At 35.1% G+C, this 23947-nt stretch overlaps 2 protein-coding genes across 6 annotated transcripts; both read left to right on the top strand.

Moving 5' to 3' along the window:
* Nucleotides 1–844: 844 nt before the first annotated feature.
* LOC140767471 (putative 4-hydroxy-4-methyl-2-oxoglutarate aldolase 3) lies at nt 845–3628 on the top strand. Of its 4 annotated transcripts, none has more exons than XM_073107397.1 (2): nt 845–1093; nt 2884–3628. In XM_073107397.1, the coding sequence occupies exon 2, from the start codon at nt 2884–2886 to the stop codon at nt 3382–3384; it is 501 nt and encodes a 166-aa protein (XP_072963498.1). In that variant the 5' UTR covers nt 845–1093; the 3' UTR covers nt 3385–3628. The 4 variants fall into 4 exon arrangements, with proteins under 4 accessions (XP_072963498.1, XP_072963496.1, XP_072963495.1 ...); XM_073107395.1 differs by having other exon boundaries at nt 846–1093; nt 2136–3628; XM_073107394.1 differs by having other exon boundaries at nt 847–1093; nt 2870–3628.
* A 6151-nt stretch (nt 3629–9779) lies between these two features.
* On the top strand, nt 9780–23223 carry LOC140766660 (flowering time control protein FPA). Of its 2 annotated transcripts, none has more exons than XM_073106172.1 (5): nt 9780–9915; nt 10239–10544; nt 17093–18333; nt 18701–20071; nt 22895–23223. In XM_073106172.1, exons 1-4 carry the CDS (start codon nt 9910–9912, stop codon nt 20058–20060), a joined length of 2913 nt encoding a protein of 970 aa, XP_072962273.1. In that variant the 5' UTR covers nt 9780–9909; the 3' UTR covers nt 20061–20071; nt 22895–23223. The 2 variants fall into 2 exon arrangements, with proteins under 2 accessions (XP_072962273.1, XP_072962274.1); XM_073106173.1 differs by having other exon boundaries at nt 22935–23223.
* The last annotated feature ends 724 nt before the right edge of the window (nt 23224–23947 follow it).

Here is a 23947-nt window from a genome sequence, read left to right on the forward strand (position 1 = left end):
CAGGTTTGGGTCAAGAGTCTTGGTCAAGGTTAAAATAACTTTGCTTGAAAATAGGCTCAGTTCATGCTCAAGCTTGCCTCTGAGTTAAGTTAAACCAAAATTTGGGCTAGAAAATAATTTCCCTAGTTTCGCCTGATAAATCTATTATTTCCTTTTAGGATGCTTTTGTTTAAGGAATATAAAGATGAAATTAGTTTAGTTTTCTATGGGCCCCGTGTAATCTTACATTTAATACGAAATTAATATATGAGATTAGAAGTCTAGACACGATGCTATATCCTCGTAAAGAGATAGAGGGGGTGGGATAATAAATCTCGAGTGAAAAGGACATTATTACTATATTATACTTATATATACAATAGTAAATTTAAATATATAAATAACAAAATTAACAATCTTAGTTACTCAAACTTTATTCTTATTGTTCATTAATAGTGAATATTTTATTTTTTATTTAAATAGTGCTACATTAAAAAATTATAATTTTATATGTTTATTATTAAACATTTTTATATAACTTATTCTAGTATTTTTTTAATTATTTCTGATTTTAATTTTGATTATTTTGAATTGAACATGATTAATTTTTATAATTAATATAATATAATATGATTTGATAATAGAATTTAAGTTTGAGATAATCAATAATAATTTAAAATAATATTGATTATCTCAATATAGTTTCAAATTATGATATAATTTTATTTAGTTATCCCATTTATAGTCTTGTATAAATCAAACAATAAATTAAAATAATAATAATAATTTCAGGGAATATGTTATCCTTTTGAGGACTTATCCCCTCTTATTTAAACAATTCCTCCCAAATTGCGCACTCGGTGGTGGATCCAATTTGACCACAACCAAATTGATCTTTCTGGGTTCTTTCCCGGTTGCTTCGCTCGCTCGCTCGCTGTCGTCCACATGCCGTTTCCAATCCCCTTTAACAGCCTCTGTCAAATTGGGCACAGGACCCAAGAAGTCAGTGATAAGAGGCAAGATGGCGGCTCAGTGATAGCTCTGTGTTTTAAGACTCGAGAAGTTTTTTAGAACACCCATCGATTTCCTCTGTTGGGTCTGTTTTGACTTCTGGGTACGGTTCAAAATGGAGCCTTTCCTACTAGAATTTTCTGAATTCAATTTTATTTTGGTGCACTCTAACTGTTTGATGTTTTGATGCTTTTGATGGAGTAAGTGTGTTCAAGTATTTATAGATGTAAACCTCAGTAGAAATCTCATGCAATTATTTTAGTTTGTTGTGTAAGGTGAGCACTGTTATTTGAATTAATTGAAAGAGATATATGTTTATTCTGCTATTTCTTTCTATTATGGGGATAAATTACTTACAAGAAACATACCCTTATGTCTCAGTTGATTAAGGGTCAGGAACATGAGTCTTTCCTTTTTCCCTCTAATCATCTGTATTCCCTCTGACAGAAGGGTCTCAGATTATATATTCTTCTGCGTCCTCCTCTGCTCATGACTTGATGTGTTACCTGAAAATGAAAGAAAAGAAACTCTATACAAAAGTGATGCTAATTTAAGAAGGAAAAGAACTAGGATAATTAAACAGGGGAATGGGTTTCAAAATTTTGGATACATGTAAACTGTTGCATGAGAAAAGTACTTGGCTTTGTTGATGTCTTTAAGATGCCTTTTCTTCCTATTTTTAGCAGCTTTTGTACCATTAGCTAACTGTTGGGAAGCATTTGAGTTGGTGATGTTTCATGCAGTCATTCCTTGAGGATTATAATTGTCGATTTTCGCAACAAGGCCCATAAGTTTCTATCAATTCTGCTGTTATAGTGACCTGTGACCTGCATGTGCATATATAGATCGAAGGTATATGTAGATGATAATATTTTGGTTGATTTTTGCTTAGAAAGGTCTCGAGTCATTCAAAAGCATAAAGGTTGCTAAAATATTGGCACTTGGAGTTGTATGTGATTAGCTGACCTAGTCAAGGGAAGCAAGAGCTTTGATGTCAATTTTTTATAATTTGGAGACCTTCACCTAATCTGTGCTTGGATTATAAATGATGGAAGTTTATTAATTTTAAAAACGAAATGGTTGATTCAATTTTTATTTGAATTCTTAAACTAAAACATCTTTACAATTTCTTCTTGACTACACAGGGATATGAAGAATTCATATATTTGTCAAAACTCTTGAGGTGCCTAAGAGACATTGTTTATCTGTGGTCTGCCATCCTAGATGATTCAGTTTTACCTGAAAGTATTTTTGCTGTACTTCCACTTATCTATCCTTTAAATACATTACCTTTCGCCTGTTCATCCTAGCTTCCTTTCAAAATCAACCTAGAAGAAATTAATCTTTTTTGTTTTAACTTTTCCCTGTTGTTGATTAATGGCATTAACCTCAATAACTGAACTATCCAAGTTTTCAAAATGTTTGGAGTTCCAGATGATTAAGAATCAAAGATTATATGGCATGCAGATTGACCTATAAACTTTTTACCATACACTAGGATGCCTACAAATACTTTTAGTACTTGTACCTGGAGTAGGAAACTAAGAAAAGTGTTTGCAACCACCTGTTATGGATTAATGTGAGTATAACATGCCAATGAATATTAGAGTATTCATTGGTTCACTTTGTTTTGAGAAGTTGGCATCTCATATATCTCTATGAAGTTTCTAGTTTAATGGCAACAACAATTGTTTCTGACTTTTGTTCGCGTTCATCTGATAAATGTTTCGGTCTTGAATGATTTATATACAGTCAAATATATGAACCTAATGAGTATCTTTATTGAGCAAACATTGAGTGGAGTAAATAACAGCCATAGTGTTATGTTTTTCTCTATTATATCCATGAATCTGCTGAATATAGAAGGTATTGCATTCAGCTTTCTTTGTGCAGATGGCTTCTTTTGCAACAGCTGAACTTTGCGATGCAAATCCAGGCCTAATTGCAAATGGGGAGCTGCGAGTTCTCCAGCCGATCTTCCACACCTACGGCCATTGCCGGGTGTTCTGCGGTCCGATTGTCACACTCAAAGTGTACGAGGACAATGTACTGGTCAGGGAGCTTCTTGAGACCTCAGGACATGGAAGAGTGCTGGTCATAGATGGTGGAGGGAGTATGAGATGTGCCTTAGTTGGAGGCAACCTGGGACAGTTAGCCCAGAACATGGGTTGGGCCGGGATCGTCGTAAACGGTTGCATCAGAGACATCGATGAGATCAACGGCTGCGATATCGGAGTTAGAGCCTTAGGGAGCAATCCCTTGAAGTCAAACAAGAAGGGACTTGGCGAGAAGCATGTCTTGGTTAACATAGGTGGCACCATGATCCAAGATGGAGAGTGGTTATATGCTGATAGTGATGGCATTCTCATTTCAAAGTCAGATATATCTGTTTGATTCCAATGTTGCTGAACAAATAAGAGAAACACTGACTGATAACAATTCTACTTGCTTGCTGTGTTTCTAAAGAGAATCACAGCTTATGTTTTTTTGAAGAAGTCGTATGTATTTCACTTGTTAGACTATGCTTGTCTCTGAGAAGATTAGCTAGCTTCTAAACTAAAATGGCGTGGTATTAGTTGAATGTAGAATACTTGAACATTTTTAGCATGACAACAAAAGTAAACTTTTTTGAGCTTCATTATTGGTTAATCTGTCTCATTGCTGAAGATAAATGATCGATCGGTTTATCATCATCTTTTAATGATGCGTTCTGATTATTTGCAACCAAATCAACTGGTAATCGCTGTAATGCTTTGAAAATTATGATAGCTTTCATCAACCTGTGCCAATGGAGATAATATTCAGTTGTTAAAAAGGATCATATTATATGAGAGTTCTTGGATTCGAATCTCAACAGCATCCTTATTTATGCAGATACCACTAAATTTTCGCTTCTCTCTCTCTCTCAGAAAAAAAAAAAAGCCTTTAATAGCGGACTATCAAAAATGAATATTTCATCTTATTGCCAACAGAAAAGGTATTCAGTAGTCAGGCTATTATAAATAAGGATGCTTATTTTTTTGGGAAGAATTGGAGGAGGAAGAAGAAGAAATAAAGAAGAAAAAAAAAAGGTAAAAGAAAGGTATTTATGTTCTAATGCAAATATATTCTAAGGGTATATTTGTTACGAATCTGAGTATATTCAATCAAAAAATAGAGTGCCAATATAATGGAAGGGCAATAATACTATAATGTCCGATTAGTTTGGAGGGTCTGATTGTAGCATTTTAAACATTACGAGGTGACTGCAATATTACTCTATAGTGCATTAGGTATTAGTACAATTAAACCTTAAATTTAATCCAAAAACAATAGATCAAATATAGAATATAATGTTAGTTTCAAAATAAAATACCCAAAATACCCTCATAGAAGTTACCTCATCATCTTCCTCGATGCGCTTGGCTATCTTAGTTTAACTCTTTTGAAGTATTAAGTAAATGATCGAAGAGTTGGCCGAAAGTTTTAGACTGCTCTGAATTGATGGATCCGTTTCAATCTCAAACCTACTCACAAATCGAATGCTCTATTTAGAGGGATGAATGAGCTACATATAAAAAAGAGGGATGTTGATGTAGAGAGTACTCCTCGATTTTATGCTTTGGCTGCTCCGAAAGTCCATAGAGGATAATCACTATCGAGGGAGGAATTTCTAGATCAAAAGGTGTAGTTTCGTCTTGATTGACTTCAAGACAGAACATGTATTGCTCTTCAGATCCCTAGAGCGGAATTGCCCCGTTTTGATGGGGTAATCTTTGTGCATGTGTCAAATATGCCTGCGATTTCCTATTCACAACTATTCTAGATGATCAAGGTACTCTATGCTTCTCTTTATTTGGAGGGCAAGACAAAATCATTGTTGGACTATCATGAAGCAAAACATAAATTAGTTTGGGACAATGTTGAACAAAGTTTGTGTTTAAGATTTTATGACTTAGGGTATGATAATGTCATTGGAAAATTTAATAAGTTGAAACAAGATAGCATTATTATTGTATATCAAGAATGTTTCGAAGAGATAAAGTCACTTACTTATATGATCAAGAATAAGTTCTTCTCTGAAGACTACTTCATCCAGAGTTTTATTAGTGGACTTCGAGATGATATCAAAACTATTATACACATGATTCACCCTCAAAGTTTTCAGTGTATTATTATTTTCATTGCTAAAAAGCAAGAAAATGTTATGGACTCTACTAGCAAGGCAAAAATGATGATAAGTGGAGCTAGTCCACTTATTTAATCATAAGTAGATTGATTAATTTGAGACTTTTTGAAGTTCATAAGGGTAAATTGATTTTGAGTATAAGTACAGAGTGATAAAATAAATTTAACCTTATCAAATACTTTTTAGAACAAAAGTTACATACTTCATTACAACAAAAATATCTTTCCAAGTTTCTTAGATTTGATTACAAACTGCATTATAAGTAAGGGAGGTTAAACAAAAGTATGAATACACTCTCACGATTGCCCGAGGAGATTGCTCCTTAACTACAATTTCCAGCATTATACCTGTGTGCTAGTAAATTTCTCTAACTCCTACCTTAATAATAATCTTGCCTCCAAATTATTGGTTAAGTTGGATTTTTTTATTGGCTTAGATTGAATTAATAAATTATTGAATATATCCAAAGGTATGATATATGCTAGCAACACAATCTTTGCTAATTTCAACACAACTATGGGCTAATACTTTTATGAGCTTTATTTAAGGACTTTTGAAGTCAGATGGCGAGGAAATCATATGGGTGGTAGTGGATAGATTAAATTTGCCCATTCCATAGCTTTGACTCACCCTTATCCAACCCCACAAATGATCATTGATCATATTAATAAGTCGCACATGCTAGTATCTACCATTGTTAGTGATTGCTTATTTTTTCTTAGTAAATTCTAAAAGTAGCTGTTCAGTTGGTTAAAGACTTCGTTTCTCTTCAATTTAGCACTGCTTATCACCCATAATCACATGATCAAATAAAGTGAGTAAATAGTTGTTTAGAATCATAGCTCCATTGCATGACTAACTCCAAACCAAAAATATAAGATAATTGGCTATCAATGGCTAGATGGTAATATAATACAAAATTCCACAACAATCTCTACATCACACCTTTCCATGCTTTTTATGGGTATGCACCTCCACAATTTGCTCTAATAGTGATCCTGTGTCCTTAGTGGTTTCGATGAAATTGTAAGATAGAAATAAATGATTCAATTCTTATAAATGGAGCTGTCCAAAGCTCAATCCAAGATGAAATTATTTGTCGATCGCCATTGAACCAAAATACACTATCAAATGGGTGATTGAGTGTATTTCAAGTAACAACTTTACAGACGGGCTTCTATTCAAATCACATAAAACTTCAAGTTAAGGGTAAAATTTTATGGACCATATTAGATAGCCAAAGTAGGAACTCTCGCCTATAGTCTCCTCCTAAGTTGAAATCTAAAATTAATCCAGTTTTCTATGTCTCACAACTCAAGCACCATCTAGGACTAGGGAGCGTCGGGAGTCCTACTCTACCATTGGTAGATGTCGAGGGTGAATCTCTTCTCCACCCAAAAATAATTTTAGCTTACTGGATGATCAAACGAGGGAACCAAGTTGTTCATAAATTCTTATGCAATGGCACAACGCTAGAATCGAGGAGGCCACATGGGATGATTATCATGCTCTCGTTATCTAGTTTCTCTCTTTAGATCCTTGAGACAAATATCTCAAGAGTGGGTAATTTGTCATGACTGGGACAGAGCTGTTGGAGCTGAAAAAATGACCATTTACAAATAAGCCATGTACTAGTGATATAAAGGACTATTTAGTTTAGTCTTGTTCAATTCGTAGAGTTATAGATGAGTTCGTAAGTTAACTCATGCCTAGCACATGCTGGCGATTAAGTATGTAAATGTTTGATTTCAGTTAGTTAATGGAAAGGGAAAATAGATATGAGAGAATAAATATTTATAACGCCTAACCATTTATAGCTAATTGGTGATCTAAAGAATATAAATTGGCTCCTATCTCGAGCTTGGTGATCTAAGGAACATAAATTAGGGGAAGGTGTCTAATTCTTGCTTTCTAGTGGCTAATTACTGTAAAATCGAGTGCAGTTGGCTATGGTTAGAGGAGTTTCATTGCTAATATGAAACTATAACATTCTTGTTATGATAGTTTAGTGATCATATGTGTTTCTTAATATTTAAGTTACTGAATACACAAATTTCTTGATATATAACTAAATGTGTTTTAAATGATTTTTTTTCTTGATATGTGTTTTTATGTGCTTCTTATAAAAATAATTGTGTATCTCGATATAGTTTTTCTGCACTTCTTTATTCATTGTCAATTATTTAAAAATTTACAACAAATGATTTTTTTTATACGTAACATAAGGTGTTTAAATGTCTATCTTGATATATAACTAGTATGTATTTTGTTACGATTTTTTGCACTTTTTAATTTGTTGCGAACTATCAAAACTTTAATAGCAAATACAATTTTAAAAGTTTTTGCACTTCAGTTTTTGCACACTAGTAGTAAGATCATAACAATCTCGGATGTTATGTAGTATTCTTTCTATGTAAACTAATAAAAAGTTCACAACAACTAAATTTTCCAAAATTTTATAATTTTTGTTCATTGCGATCTAGTAACAAGTTTGCATCTATTTTAGAAGCTTTGTGCTAACTTCAATTCATTGAAAATTAGTACCAAGTTTATAGTAACCTTAAAAATTCTACAATCTATTTATTGCCAACTAGTAATAAGTTCGCAACAAATGCATGCTTGATATACTTGATTTATTGCTAGTACAAACCAACAAAACTACAAAATAAAATATATAACAAATAACAAAAATTCTCCTTTTCTTTTCTAAAAGGATACAATTTGTATTTACAACTCTTCATTACTCTTTAATAGTCTCTCATTAACTTCTTCCAATTATTTTTTTCTCAAATTACATATTATCAGTTATTGAAATACACAACATGAAAACTTTCTTCTAGGATTGTTCTTTGTGAAAGAAGTTATCTATCTCAGTCTTTAATTCATAGCGACTATACACCTTTCCTTTTAATCAGTTGTGACTAATAGTTGTTGATAGTGTTGTCATCAGAGGCCATCGATCTATAAGCTATATTAAATCTTTAAAAGAGAATGAAAGAAAAGGTAACTTTAGTTTTTAAAGATAATGAAAGCTTTGTGATATGAAGGGAGAAGAGAATATGACAAGAGAAGGCTAGAGATTGTTTTTTTTTTTTTTTTGATGAAATTCCATAGATATATAATTCAATAAGCTTCAAGTTAACAGTTATGGAGAAAAAAAATAGAACAATCCTTGAATAAGTCCCACATTTGACTGAATAAAAACTGAACAATAGTGAACCGAGGTATCAAGCAAATAATAAAGATGCACGTACTTAAGCAAAACAAAAATAAAGAAGATATGACATTAACCTAAAACAAGCTTTCATATTATCCTTTAATGGTAGCACAACAAAGAAGCACAGTTGCAAGAGACTTGAACATAGAGTGTAATACTTTGCGAGTCGACGTTGTATAACTCTTCTTGTCCACAAAAGACTAAATATAATGACTTGAACCAAGGAAATAGATGGAGAAGGAAAGATGACAATCGGGGCAAGGAAGAATAAAATAACACAGGTAGGCCAACTGATCAATGCAACCAACCAACAAGCCTAATTACAACAAACTAACTAAATCAAAAGAAACTAGACAAACCATTTAAGAGGCAATCTCATAGCATCGACAATTATCCCATGATAATAACGACTAGTATAAAAAGAAATTGACAAGATGGCGAAGTAGAGCAAGGGTAATAGAGTGACTAAGCAAAACAAGGTCAAAAAGCTTGAGGTCTAGGCAAAGTAGTTGGGCTAGCAGCCTTAGCGACTGAGAGCAATAGTGGAGTAGAGGAGTAGCTTGAGATGACGACAATGTAAATGAAGGAGTAAGGTAAGTTGGGGGAGGAGGTTAGCAAAGGGAAGAGGGCCAAACATAACCGGCTTTGATAACATGGAAGGAGGATGGTGGAGATGGTTTTGATGCTACTAAGAGTAGGAAATGGTGGATGAAGGTGGAAGGAGAAGAAGAGTAAGAGTTGGAGTACAAGATGGTGGTAGGGGCTTCACCATCTTGGATCAAGCTCCCCCACCTCTTGTATAAGATCCAATGATGGAAACTCGAGCAACCACAGACTGCCTACCATGTAAAAAGAGAAGTAAAGAGGGAGAGAAAAGGAGAAGATAAAGTAGATGAAGGAGGAGAGATGGGGAAGAAGAAGAGAGGAGTTGGACTAGGATCGGGGAGGGAGGAATGTCACTAGCAATGAGAAAACCCCTCTAAAAAAGAAAGATGATAACCGAACCCTAGCTCTAGGATAAAAAAAAAGGTAATGCATGCAGCAGTAGGGCTATGTTGTTAATTTGTTATAGGATTGAAGAAAAAAAAGGGCATATTAGTCAATTAATTAATAAGGAAGGAGAATTGTATATTAGTATGGTTATCAAATGCCCAAAAAAGGGGAAAAGAGTCACGTGCTATGCAAGTGGCCGTTTTTGGTCAAAATGACTAACATTAATGTATTAGATGCCCAAAAAGGAGTCACGTGCTAAGATCGTGGTTCCTTTTGTCACATAGTTTCGGAGGTGTTAATTCATTTTCAGGGGTCTGTGTGATATTTGGCAATTATTCTTGGGGTGTAACTGTAATTTCCGATTATTATTTCACTCTTCGGTATCCCTCCCCCGACACAAATAAGAAAACCCGACCGGATTGGGGACTCCTCTTCGTCCAAAAGAGAGAGAGAGAGAGAGAGAGAGAGAGAGAGAGAGAGAGAGAGACGTCTTAAGAAAACCCTAATCTCCTTGATCGGCCTCCGGAAACCCTAACCCTAGATGATGGTCAGTTGTGTCGCTCCCCTCTCTCAGTTTCTACTCTTTGTAGATCGATTTTTTTTTAGCTTTTGTCTTTCATATTCGTGAAACGGATGCAATCTTTCTTGTTCTTACTATTGATTTTTTTTTTCGAATTTTCAGTTGCTCTTTTGATTTCAAGCAGCTTACCAAATTTTAATCGTTTTCTCGCATCCACATGTGTGCGTGTGTGTGTGCTTTTTTTTTTTTTAATTCTTATTGTCAATTATTTTATGTTAGAGTTGTTTAGTTCGAGGGTTATTGGTGGTAGGAGTGGTAGTGACATGAATCCGTTCTTTGGTCAATTTTAGTTGGGCAGGGGAGGCGGCGGAAGGGAGCGGGAGGCGAGATTCGAAGAGAAGGAACGTCGCTCGGGGTGGGGAGTTGCCCCACCCTCGCGGCGCCTCTGGGTTGGCAATTTGAGCCAGCATGCGTCACAAAATTCTCTCTTGGAGCAGTTCCTGAGATTTGGGGATGTCGAGAATATCTCCCATGTCCCTGGCCGTAGCTATGCATTTGTCAATTTCAAGAAAGAGGAGGATGCCATCATTGCTCTCAAGGGGCTGCAAGGTTTCAATGTCGCAGGGATGCCTCTTAGGATCGAGTTTGCAAAGGGGGTTAGTCATGAAAATTTTTGTTACTTACCGATTCCTCGCGCTTCTTTATTTGCTTCGAGGTGTTCCTGTAATTCTGAATCGTGTAGTGTTTTCCATGGAATTGCTCTTGCCAGACGTATACATTTCATTGAACCATAACCAATGAACATCAATTTAATAGATTACACTATTAAAGGAATTCTTAATGAATAATATGAACATCAGAAGGCAATATTGATTAAATTCACTCAAGAATTAGATAAAAAGTTGAAGTGTACTGCATATAAAATCTCTATAGGATTGACTTATAAGCACAAGACATAACTACTGGTTTCTTTTGAAGTCCTGCATGTCATGACTCATGACATGCCGGTGCAAAATAGCTGCTCCTTCCATTTATCCCTTGCAAATGCAATGTAAATATTACAATAAAAATCCTCTGCTATTAGAGGCAAAATTGGGATAAAGTTGACCAAAAGGATGAAAGTTTGAAATGATCATCAGTCCATCAAGGTCTTTTAACTATACCATAAACCAGCAAGTAGAATGAAACTGCATTCATGACTTACACTTGATTATTCAAATTGTTTCACCATCTATCCTAGGAAAATAAGGATGCAGTTTCAGATGGGAATCTTGGCCGAGAAAGATGGGATAAATCTTGTATTACCAAGTACATATTATATATTCTGATGAATCCATACTTATTTGACCTAGTAGAAAATTTCTAGCATACAAGAATATGCAACATAATTTGCAAAGAATAAATTACACAAAGCATCTGCGGAGATACTGGCACGGTCCTTATAATTGACATTTTAGCATCTGCAAATCAGCTTTCCAGCTAGTATGTTAGATTTTATTCTGTTAGCCTTCGTTCACTCGTAGATTAAGCCTTCTTATATCGGTATAACAACTAAACAATCACTTAGGCTTATTTTGATATACTAATTCTTATTTCTCTTTCTCTTCTCTTCACACATTCAAATTATTTCAATTTAATAATAACATGAGATTACTACTTTGCCCCTTGATAAGACAACATCCATTAATCTATCACTTCAATATTAGTCAGACTCTCTCTCTCTCTCTCTCTCTCTCTCTCTCTCTCTCTCTCTCTCTTTTCTCTCTAGAGCCTGCCTTGATAGGACAACACCCAACAACAATTTATGTATATAGTCTACACTTTTGGTAGTGCAGGAAGGATTTCTCTTTGTAACCATGTAGTGCGGGTATATGATGTATATAGTCTGCATTTTTATTAATGAAAAATGACCACAAATACAGATTTATTTAAATATTAGTACTTTTAAAGTCTAATCAAGGGTATTTTGGTCATTCAATATAAGACATCACCAATTTCATTCCACTATTCTCTATTACTTTTATATTAATTTTATGTCGAATTAAATATAATTATTACACTTTATACCAAAATATAACTAAACATTAGAATAACTTATACCGATATTAGTAGTCTTCTTCTAGTATAAGAAATTAAAATAGTTCTTCTAGAATTAGCCTTATTCTGTAAGTGAAAAGAGCCTTAAATAACAATGAGTTCCAATTTAAATTTCTTCTCTTTACAGGTATTCAAACAATTCACTAGGCATACTCTAAACCTTTTTTACCGTGTAGACCCTCTCTACATATTAGTTTTGACGAGAAATTTCATTCTAATGATTTTGCCATTGCCACAAACTATTGTCTCTTTTCAGAATAAAATTAAACAAAGCTGACTGCTTTCATATGTGCTGGATCAATAAGGATCTCATGGCTTAAAATATCATAGCTTGAAAACATTTAACCTGCGAACGAAGACAAGTGAAGCAAATTGCTTCACCATGGTTGTGAAATTCTACTTTTCTCCAACTAATTAATCTCCTTGCAGTGATCATTAAAACTTTTTAATGAAGTTAAGTGTGCTGCTTGCTTTTTGACCTCCACAATGGCAAGTATGATGCTGAACCGCTAAAAGGAAACTGAAAACTAATTTTTCTTCACTTGATTGTACAAAGCCCAGTCTAGGTGCTATTTTTTTGCATACAATTGCTGAGTCTTATTGTTTGGTCATTAACATAATTGACATGGAACTTCAATCATTTTCTCATTACAACCAAACCACACTACAATTTAAATTCTAAAATAAGGAGTATAGCAACAAAGTGCATACAAAATAATACGATCACCAAAGTAGCTACCTCAACAACCCATTATCTTCTATAAGTACTCTATTATTCTTTGATTATGTTGCAACATGGTATTGTACAATGTATTCTGCAATATGGTCCCTTACAACTTCGATCATTTGGTTTCTTTTCTATTTGACCTTCACCAACACTAAGATTGATTGATCTTAAATCAGTATCGCTAAATAAGATTCACGATTTCACATTATTGCAATCTATATTCTAATCTCATTGCGTACAAACAAACAGGCATTTCGTGTACAACATGTACTTCTAAGCCATTATTAAGTAAAACAACCATTATTCTTGGAGCAAATGTAACATCAATCATATTTTGTGTGCCACTTATTGTGTTTTTCCTATAATGATGTTAATGGCTTAATGTGTAGGATTTGCACTGTTTTTAAAGTGTTTACTTTATACGGGTAATATTGCAGTCAGCTTTTATAATCTTGAAATAATCGTGACAAGGAACATGCACAGTAAGCCTGAAATTGGTGATAGTCACCTGAATATAGACTATAGTTCATTTCCTATCAGGATCTTTATTTTCTAAGAGTGCAAGTCTTGAATATGGATCTTTTTTCTTTAAACTAAATTAGCCTCAAGAAGGGTTCTTCTTAGATCATTGACTTACTCATTCCAGCAACTTGACCACCTCCTACCGGCTGATCATCATCACAATCAGGCGTTGAATCTGTACAGTTATCACCACTAATACTACTTATGTCTTCTTAACACTCATTTTGTCCAATATGCATACTTGAATCATTTTCTCGTGGTGTGGTTGGCTTCTCCTATGTACCTAAGTTATGGTGGTTGAGGGTGTGCTTGCATTCTATGTGATTGTTCAGTCATTTAATGCAAGAGAACTGGCTTTTGGTTGAGAATTTCAAATAATACATTAACTGCTGAAAGACACTCTAAAGACAGCGAACCGATGTTGGTGCAGAAACTCACTTGACAGCAAAAAAATAGACTAGATATGGGCCACATTAGTGCAAATGTAATCTAAGAGATGCTGGACAGAATATGGGATGCATTTTACGTAAATAAGCACTTGAGAACCTAATAATGATTATGTGATGCCTATTATAGCAGGGCATGTAATCAAATATAAATTTACATTTCAGCCCACTGATCGCTGGTGATCAAAATTGCTCTAGTACCACTTGATCCACCAGGTTCTGTTATACAACACCATGCAATACAGGTTGCTTTGATATCAGTTAATGCAATAGATGTATATTGATACCAAATTATGAAACAGAAGTTGCCCTGGTTCCTTATTGGAACAACCTATTGGCTTAATTTTAGCACGATATGATTAGGAAAATTAACTCTTCGAGAAATTAACCATGTAATAGAAGATTCCTAATTCAAGTTCAATAATTAGACATTACTAGATGACAATTAGGGTTCAATCTATAGGAACAGGATATCAAACCATCAAAGAGAATAGCAGGACTACATGATTTTCATAACACAACAAGAATTCTAAAGAAATCGAAGCTAAGGTAATTAGCATATTGATGAATAAATTCTCAGACATACAACACAACAACAATTACAGCAACAACAACAATGCCAACAACAAAGACAAAAAAGAAAAAAGAAAAAAAAGAAAATGAGAAGACAAAAAATAAAAAAGAAAAAAGAAAAAGGAAGAAAAAACAAATAAATTGGTGAGCATATGCTGGGGCTATTTGTAGAAAAAAGCTCTTAGATTTAGTTATAGCAAGATTGAACTCTTGAAACTAAATGCATTCATTTTTGATACTAAATGCTTAATTTTTTATAATAAAATGTACACAATTTATATAAGAGATGTACATAAGGGCCCACTTTTGCTATTTTGAAAACTAAAGCAATTTTTTGTATAAATGCCTCGCATATGCTGCATAGAAAGGTGCATGAAGAAGCTTTGTAGGCTTCACGAAGCAACATTGACAAGAAGAATTCTCATCTTACCTTCAAATCATACCTTGATATGAAAGCATGATACGCATCTTATAAAAATTCTGATTGTGAGCTCTTTAAGATCTGAAAATGGATGGTGGTCTTAAAGACAGCCTTTGGGGTTCTGATTCTAATAAGCTAGACTGAAGGGAATTTTTAAGACAAAAAAATGAACTCTGAATTAGGTCTAAATACAAGGGCTTCAGGGTTTATTCTTGGAATATATAGAATCCACTTTTTGGAGTTGCGGATCCTTCAGTTGCAGCCACTAGAAAGACTTGATTCAAAACAACACTTCTTTGTACTGTAGTATAATTCTGGTAGAGGATCATTTGTAGTGAAGAAGAGAAGAAATAGGACTTATAGAGTTGTACGAGACATTTCTTCAATAATTGCAGTTCCTCTTCTATATTAATTAAAGCGTTGACATTTGGTAGACTATAAATGTTTTGCTAGTATATTTATCCATAATAGTTCTTATATCCCTCATATATTCAATATCAAAGTAACTCAGGAAATTTCATATCTTGATAACATGTGCCAAGAAAGGTGAAAACTAACAAAGACTGCACTGAAGGTATGCGCCTACGCTGTTAGTTTGTTGTTTAGTCATTCGATATAACTAAAAGATAGAGTAGTTTTGTTAGAAGACAGCCAACTAAATTTGGCAGCTAGTCAAACTATTAGTATTGCCCATATGGATCATTTTCCTTTATTTAGCTGTCTCATGAGAGGTTCTCCCTCAAATTAAGTGATGTATCCACTTTTCTTTTTACCCACTTCAAATTTGGTCTTCCATTCTATATAATCACTCATCTTTTATTCTTCTTTGTGGTTTTTGTTGGACATCTCCAACAATCTGAAATAGTTCTAATGAATCTTGTCTTCATTGGTTGTTATCTGCAGTTTGTCAGGTATACTCTTTCTCTAATGTATTAATTTAATGAGTATCTATGGATAGTATCTTGGCAACCTTAAAAATTGCATGTTTGACTTCTTGCAAATGGTGATTTCTCTCTTTACAAGATCCAGAAACAGTTTATTTCATTCCATGGCATTTTAATCTGTAGCCTTATAGTGTATATCATAACGGTGAAAATGTATATTCAAATGAATATTATCTACTAGTTTTTGTGAATGATATCCTTAAGTTAATTGAATAAGAACATACCTTTTCTATTGTACGAAGTATGAACAGCTTGTTATTGTTCCTGCCCTTTAAGTGTCAAACTTTATCAGCCTACAAGCATTTTATCATATGATTAATTACTTTCAGCTATCTTCGTAGTTTCTTTGTCTTCAAATTGAAGTGACTACTTCAGTCTGCTCAGTATGATCATACCCACACACATTTTGGTAAAGCAAATGTCTTTTGTAAGATTTATTGGTGTAAGTTGTACTCGCATTCGTTTGCCCCTTTTCACGTGAAACTGAATCTTCCTGTTGTAGAATGTCTATAACTTAAAGTCAGAAATCCACCTGGGTAGAACTTAATCTGGGATATTTTGTGCAACCTATGAACATTTGGCTCCTCACTTGTCATGATTTGGCTACTGGAATTATGTTGAGCGTTATCAGCTTTGCCGGGAAAAAGACAGATAGCTAATACCGAGTTATTTCATACAGGATGAAGTTTAAGCTCCATTTTAGTGTGTTTGGTTGGCTATAGTTTGTGAATAGCTAGAAACATAAGCAAAATTGAATGTTTTCCTTAACAAGATTTTGTTCCTTCGTGTTTGGAATGATATGAATTATGCCAAGTAAAAGAATGTAGAAGACCTTGTGATTTGGTTAAGGTGTCTCCTTATGTGTTTCACCAGTTCCTTGATTTTGTTACCTGAAGCCTTATAATATTAGTGATATGTCAAATGCAAAAACCCTAAAATTATTAGCTTAGGCCTTGTGTTCCTTCGTTAAGTAAAACAAGGTTATTCACTGGAGGGGAAAAGGAAAAGAGATTAAGAGACTGCTGTTCATGGTCAGTTTTCATGTCTAGTCTTTCCCACAGGTAAACACAAATGTTGAAATTATTTGTATATGAGACCTAAGTTAGTTTTCATGTTCCTAAAAAGGGCTTTGTATCAAGAAACATCAGATTGTATGCCCTAGAATCTGGAAATATCTGAATGCTAGAAAATTTACGTGGTCTTTTGTGGTTGGAAAATGCCACAGGGCCATTCATGATGTCATTTGTAAGAGACAACTGCTGTGTGCTTTTTGGCCTTGTTAGACACATTGACATCTCTTCTTTGTCCTTGCTGATGTGCTAGGAGCGTAGGTTCTTTATGTGAAATCTTCAATAGGTCGACATTTTAAGGCTCACAATTTATATATTATCGAGGCAATCTAGTCTTTAAGTTTGTATTGTACAATAATAAATGATAATCACATCAATTTATCCGGTAAACATTTGAATTACAGGACAGGGCTGCAGGGTTACCACAGGATGATGAATATCCACAAAATAGTGATGAAAGGCATTTTATTGAACGTGGAAGAGACTTGAGACCACAGCGGCCAAGTCCTGAAAAATCACACAATACTAGGGGAAATAAAATTGCAGAACCTAGTGAGATGTTGTGGATAGGATTTCCTCCTTTTCTGAATATCGACGAAGCAGCTTTAAGGAGGGCCTTTTCACCTTTTGGTGAAATCATGAAGATAACGACATTTCCTGGTCGCAGCTATGCATTCGTTCGATACTGCAGTATCATTGCAGCTTGCAGGGCTAAAGAAGCTCTACAAGGAAACCTTTTCAATAATCCACGAGTAAGTATAAGCTTTGCCAAGAGTGATGTTGCTGCAGCTGAACTTGGTAGGAGTTCAACGGGTGCTCCTTTCCCCCACTTCAGTCCTAGTTTTCAAACTGGTCCAGGTGGACAAAATTTTGAGACTCGTCAATGGGAGCAGAATTTTGATGGTCCTGTTGGAGAGTTTCACATGGGATCTCCACGATTTACATCAAACTTTGACAGGATATCTGGAGATATGGGTTTTGATAGGAACAGTTCCGAACGACTTGGAGTTGCACCAGGACCCAATGCTGGTGCCACCTTTGATCGTATTAGTTTGCAAGAGTTAGGTTCAGAAAAAAGGATGCCTGAGGATTTATATGAGCGCCACAGAAGTAGTCCTGCTCTAGAGAGGGGTGCACCATGGCATGATCTCCCTTTTGAGAGAACTCGAAAAGGACGACCTTTTGAAGACTCTTGGGGTGTTGAGGACATGTCTTTTCCATTATCTAAGAAATTGAAGTCGGATCAAATTCCTGAAAAGGAACTCCCTGAGTATCCATTCTCTGACTTTGAACATGAGAAACATGATCCTGGCATGCCAAAGTACTTGCCTGGCTTATCAGAATTTCATTCTCGTAATAGAAATTTTGATTCTATTCCTTTTGGTCATAAAAGTGTTCTTGATCATTCAAGGAATCCAATTCGTCCACCTGCAGAAGTTGATAATTCCTGGATGGCGCATGATAGTTTCAATGCAGGTCCTGGTGGATTTCCCATTACCACTGGCAGGTTGCAAAGGTTAAATCCTGAACCTCAGCAACTTCCCCACAATGAGGTGTGGAAATGGGAGGGCACAATAGCAAAGGGAGGAACACCAGTCTGTCGAGCTCGTTGCTTTCCTGTTGGAAAAGTACTTGACTTCATGTTGTAAGTTACCAACCAACTTGTTATGATAGAAATTGAGATTAAGCTTCACATCATTAATGAAATTATATATGCTTTACTAATTGATGACTTACTAATGAATCAAACCTTTGAGAGATTTATACACTGGTGAGGCTCCTTTACCAAATTTTTTTTTCCCTCGTGGTTGGGTAGCTCATTACCATTGTCAACAATTGGATAAAGGCTCTGGTATTTAGGTATTTTAGTTGATATATCTGATTGAATAAGGTCAACAATCCAGATTCTGATCATCATGCTGCTTTTCTCTTTTTTAAGGTTCAAGTTCTCTTCTAATAGTTTTCAACCTGATCTTGTTGTCTGATTATCTTAATTAATAATTGCTTTGCAGACCTGAGTTTCTAAACTGCACTGCTAGAACAGGTCTAGACATGCTTGCCAGACATTATTATCAAGCTTCGAGTACTTGGGTGGTGTTTTTTGTTCCAGAAACAGATGCTGACATTACATTTTATAATGAGTTTATGCATTATCTTGGAGAGAAGCAGCGAGCGGCAGTTGCTAAACTAGGTGAAAGGACTACCTTGTTTCTTGTACCACCATCTGAATTTTCTGAAAAAGTACTGAAAGTACCTGGGAAAGTTAGTATCTCTGGTGTCATATTGAAGTTTCAGCAGCCCAGTTCTAGCTTCAATTCTCTTCATCAGTTGGAAGAGTCAGAATTGAATGCCCCTCCCCTTGCACAACAGCTGAATGTTGACATCGGTGCTCATGAATTAACATTTAGAAAACCAAATTCTCCCGACTTCAGGACAAGCTCTCAGGGTCAAAACTATTTCAGCTCATCTTTAGCACACTTAACTCCGGTTACTTCTGCATTTCCTCCTCAACGAAAATTTGGTGATAATCCTTCCTTTTCAAGTTCTCTTAATCCACCAGAAAGACTGTCTGAATTCCGTGGTGAGAGTGGACAAGACCAACTTCAGCAACAAAATCCTACACTCCCTTCTTCAAGTTGGCTTAATAAAGTGCATTCCAACATTGAGAACTTCCCTTCCTTCACTAGTCTCAGTGTGTCTCGTTCATCTGACAATTCTACAGGAGCATTTCCATTCTCTAATACCAGAGTGGCTGAAGGAACCACTTCAAACAATCATACTCCTGAAACTTCTGGTATCATTCCTTTACCTACCACCAAAATTCCCCCTCAACTGGAAGATAGACCTCAGTCTTCTTCATCTATGCCACTTCCTCTGCAACCAGAACAACTTGCGCAGTTGGCCGCTCTTCTTGGGCAACAGAAACAACCTGGAAAAGGACCAGCTTTATCAATGGAAGAAGAGAAGAAACGGCCAAGTCTTTCACAGATTCCCAGTTCCCATGTGCATGCTTCCATGCTGCATGCTGCAGCCCCTGTCCCACAGAGCCTAGCATCTCTGTCTCATGTCCCAGCCTCTGTTCCTCAAGCCCATGCTTCTGGACCTCCTAGCCATCCTGTGCTTCCTACCCATTCTCCTTCTGGTTCATTAGGTTTCCAGATTACCCATGCTCAGCACTATCAGCACCAACAACCTAATGTTCCTTCAGTGCCAGTAGTTAATGCCGGCCAAGAGAGTAGCCAGCAGACAACAAATACCACTCGAGATGATACTGAACCTGATCCAGAGAAGCGTCTGCAGGCAACATTGCAGCTGGCTGCAGCCCTACTTCAACAGATACAAAACCAATCAAAGACTGGTGACCAGCACTAGATCTACGCTAGGTAATTCTTTCCCATGCTTTTCTCTTTGTGATTTTGGTCTCGACTATACATCATAGTTATCAGAACCAGATCAAATTGGGTGATCAAACCGGTGAACTGACCACTAAAACGGTTTGGTTTTGTTATTAGACCAGATAAGCAATTGATCCGGTAAAAATTGACTAACCTGACAGTTGAACTCATGACCTATGCAACCTATGATGAACTGGTCGGGTCAATTACTTTTGCACAGTTATATGATTTTTCTTAGTTTCTAATTATTATATTCTTTATCCTAAGGGTATTTTAGTCAAATACATATTTATGTTTTAAGGTTACTTTTTTTTGCACATATGCCCTTAAAAAAATCTGTATTGCTTGTATCCCCTTTAAAGTTCATAGTTACATAAATTTCGCTCAACATTCAAAATTTTTGTATATATACTCTTTAAAATCTTTATTTTTTGTATGAATACCTCTTGCAATAAACTGGTATAGATATTTGAACAATTTAAATGTAAATAGATAAACATATCCTTATTTAGTTTTCAAGTATCTTTTAGTTATGGTTATTTTTATGTTTTTCCATTAAATAACTTAGCTTGAAAAGTAATTTGGAGGGTATCTGTATAGATAATATATATTTTGAGAGGTATACATCAACGATGGCCATGCCATGCCACCATCGACATGACACTCCCCGATGTACCAGTGGGTAGGGGTGTAATCGAGCCATGCTCAAATCAAAGCTTGAATTGAAATTAATTTCAAGCTTTTATTTGCGATCAAGTTTGATTGAAATCATATTAATTCGAGCTAATTTTGAGCTCGAGCCAAAACGAGCAAATTAATAAGCAATTTCAAGACTTAATCAATTCAATCTAAAATTTGAGCTGATCAAGCTTGCATTAAATTAAGCTTGATTTTGGTTTGAATCAAGCTTAAAATAAGACCTTATTCAAAAGTAGAAACTAATAGAAATATCCATGTATTTAGAAAAGATAAGATATGATCAATACTTATAACTAAAACTTTATAGTTCAAAGTACATAACTATCCATTTAAGTCAATCTTAGAATATAACAGAATTATAGTATAGCATGTAAAGTATTACTCATATATGCATTATAATTATTTCGAGCCTTATTGAGCCTAATTGATTGAGTTGGCTCATGATCAAACTTGGCTTGAAATTATTTCCAGGCATATTTTGAAGACCAAGCTTGGCTCAACTCATTTTCAAGCCGAGCCTTATCGAGCGGAGCCAGAGCTGGCTTGATTATTTTGATAGCCTTATCAATGATATGCATTTAACATATTTTCAATACAAAATTTCGAATATTTAGAGATATTTTTGGGTCTTCGGTATGTCAATTTTTAGTTTTTGATTTAAATATATATATTAAAACCTACATTATAGTGTTTTATCTTTAGATTATTTTTGTAAATGATTTATTTTATTAAATATAAACTAATTGTCAATTATAAGTATTATTCAATGCATAATATAATTAAATACATTCATTAAAACTAATATTAATGATTGAACATTCCATAATATAATTCAATACTCCATAATATACTTAAACACATAATATTAATCGATAATAGTTCAATAATTAAAAATAATATTTATTTGAAAATAAAATGAGTGAGGATCAAAGACTTCATTTGATGAAGATTGATGAAAATAGAAAAAATAAAAAATAAAAAATGCTCTATATTGGCACACACTTATGTTGGTTGCCACGGCTCGGCTGGGATACAAAGTTACATACAATTATACTGCTTTTATAGATTTTTTTGTAATTTTTATAATTATTTAAAATTATCTATGTATTATTTATATATCTAAAAAAAATAAAATTAGTGACCCGACCGGATAAATCATTGATTGAACCGATGACCCAATGACCCAACTTTTGACTAGGTCAAGGTCCGGTCCGGTTCTGATAATTATGTTATGTATTGCTAAATGACTAATTAGAAGCTAGCATACACGTATACTGTGAGATATCTACTTTTTTCCCTTCTTCTTTTGCATTTATTTTTCTTTTATTATTCAATTGTTATATTCCTGTGAAAATGCTTCTCTTCCTTGAAAATGATCTGGGTAATTAAATTAGAACTTGAAGTGAGGGGAAGAAGCATGGACGAAAGAAATCTTCTGACATTTGATCATGTGATATTGTAATCCTTACTGCCTGTTAAAACCTATCTTGCATTTTCTGATTCCTCCTGTTAAGGGGAATTTGAGGAAAAGCTTAAGGTCCATTGATTACTCTAAACGGTGTAGAAGATAAAGAAAGTTAATATTAGATATGGTAGAAACTAGAAAGTCATTGATACTTTTATTGACTAATTGATCATAGTTCCCATGAATCTTGACATCTAGCTTTGAAACCTTGAATCTTATTGGAGCTAATACTAGTGATCTTTTTGGCTTTTCTTTTCCCCTTTATTTTGAAAGGCTAAAGAAGACATGAGAGAATAAGTTTCTCTGAAATTATTGTGTTCAAATTAAGTTTTCTTTTTTGTTATTTCTCGTGGATATGGTAGGTGTATACCTAGGATGGCCTTAAGAATGTGAACTTCTGTGATTATGTTGCTTAAACATAGTGGAGCAAGAAATCTAGTCTTGCTAAACAATTTATTGTATCGTACTATCATAGATTTGTTGTTGCTCAAACAAGCCATGCACAATCTTAGGGGGGGGCCATGTTTATTACTTTGTTTTGCATGAACTTGCACGTATCATAGTTCACTGTTTATCTCTTTTAAGTTTAAATTATGCTTCATTTGATTACTGTAAACTTCGCTGAAGCTCTGCCTAATTCCCTTTAGGGAAGCTCTTCTCAACTGCATAATTATGTCCTTGAACCAGTTGGGTGCCGATAAAGTCAATCAGGCAGCATATCCCAGACTCCTCTTCCAATCATGATTCCAATTTTCCGACTTCAGCATCAGGGAGATTTTGTTGTGGCTAAAATTTTCATGTCAAAGTCAGCTTTAGAGCATGTGTACACCTAGCTTCATGATTGATGAGTGGTAGTAGTGATGCATTCCAACCATTTTATTTTTCCTTTGCTGATGTAGAGGAACTCAACTTTTATTAGTTTGCTTCATTTGAGTTGGAACATTGCAAAGTTTCATAAGATCTATTAATTTATTCCTCTGTTTATGTTTAATTTATGAATTTTTCTTTCATATCATCAGAAGAATCTTATTTCTCCTGAAAGTCTTAGTTATCGACAAGGGCTTCAGGTTAGAAAACAAACTGAAGACAGGAAAAAGAAATGAATATATGAGTAAGAAGCAAGGGGTTACATGGAAGAGGACTATTTTTGTCTTTTAGAAGTTTTGCATGATTTTTTCTTTTCACCAAGGATATATTCTCTTAAGCTTACTGGATGCAATAAATGCACCTAAAAACGAACTCACACACACACACACAAAAGCAATGTGTTGTCCGCAATGTATTGAAAAGCGGAAAAGGCGGCCGCCATGGCGGGGCGGCGCACCGGCCGCCCCGCCACTCCGCCTGGCGCTCGTAGAAGGCGGTTTGCCGCATTGGCGGGCCGCCTGAGCGCCAAAAGGCGCTAGCAGGCCGCGCGGCCCGATAAGGCGGGTTGGCGCTTCGGCCCGCCAAACCCGCCTTATCGGGTTTTTCTATAGTGGATCGGATTATCTAATATCCACTAAAAAAACTTAACCAATACCATTAATATTTCTTCTCTCTCTCGCTGCTCGCTGCGCCCTCTCTCTCTCTCACTAAAATCCCTAAATCCCTAAATCCCTAATCTCTCTCTCGTTGCGCCCTCTCTCTCGCTGCTGCGCCCCTCTCTCTCTCGCTGCGCCCTCTCTCTCTCGCTCTCTCTCTCTCGCTGTGCCCTCTCT

Source organism: Typha angustifolia, chromosome 9 (genome assembly GCF_048772165.1).
Source record: "Typha angustifolia cultivar Huaian chromosome 9, ASM4877216v1, whole genome shotgun sequence".
Lineage (NCBI taxonomy): Eukaryota > Viridiplantae > Streptophyta > Magnoliopsida > Poales > Typhaceae > Typha > Typha angustifolia.

What these genes read in the sequence shown, in the direction of transcription:
- LOC140767471 (XM_073107397.1), top strand. Translation starts at nt 2,884, where the DNA reads ATGGCTTCTTTTGCAACAGCTGAACTTTGCGATGCAAATCCAGGCCTA.
- LOC140766660 (XM_073106172.1), top strand. An exon ending in GGATCGAGTTTGCAAAGGGG is followed by an intron (nt 10,545 to 17,092) that starts GTTAGTCATGAA and finishes TTTGAATTACAG; the next exon opens with GACAGGGCTGCAGGGTTACC. An exon ending in AAAGTACTTGACTTCATGTT is followed by an intron (nt 18,334 to 18,700) that starts GTAAGTTACCAA and finishes ATTGCTTTGCAG; the next exon opens with ACCTGAGTTTCTAAACTGCA.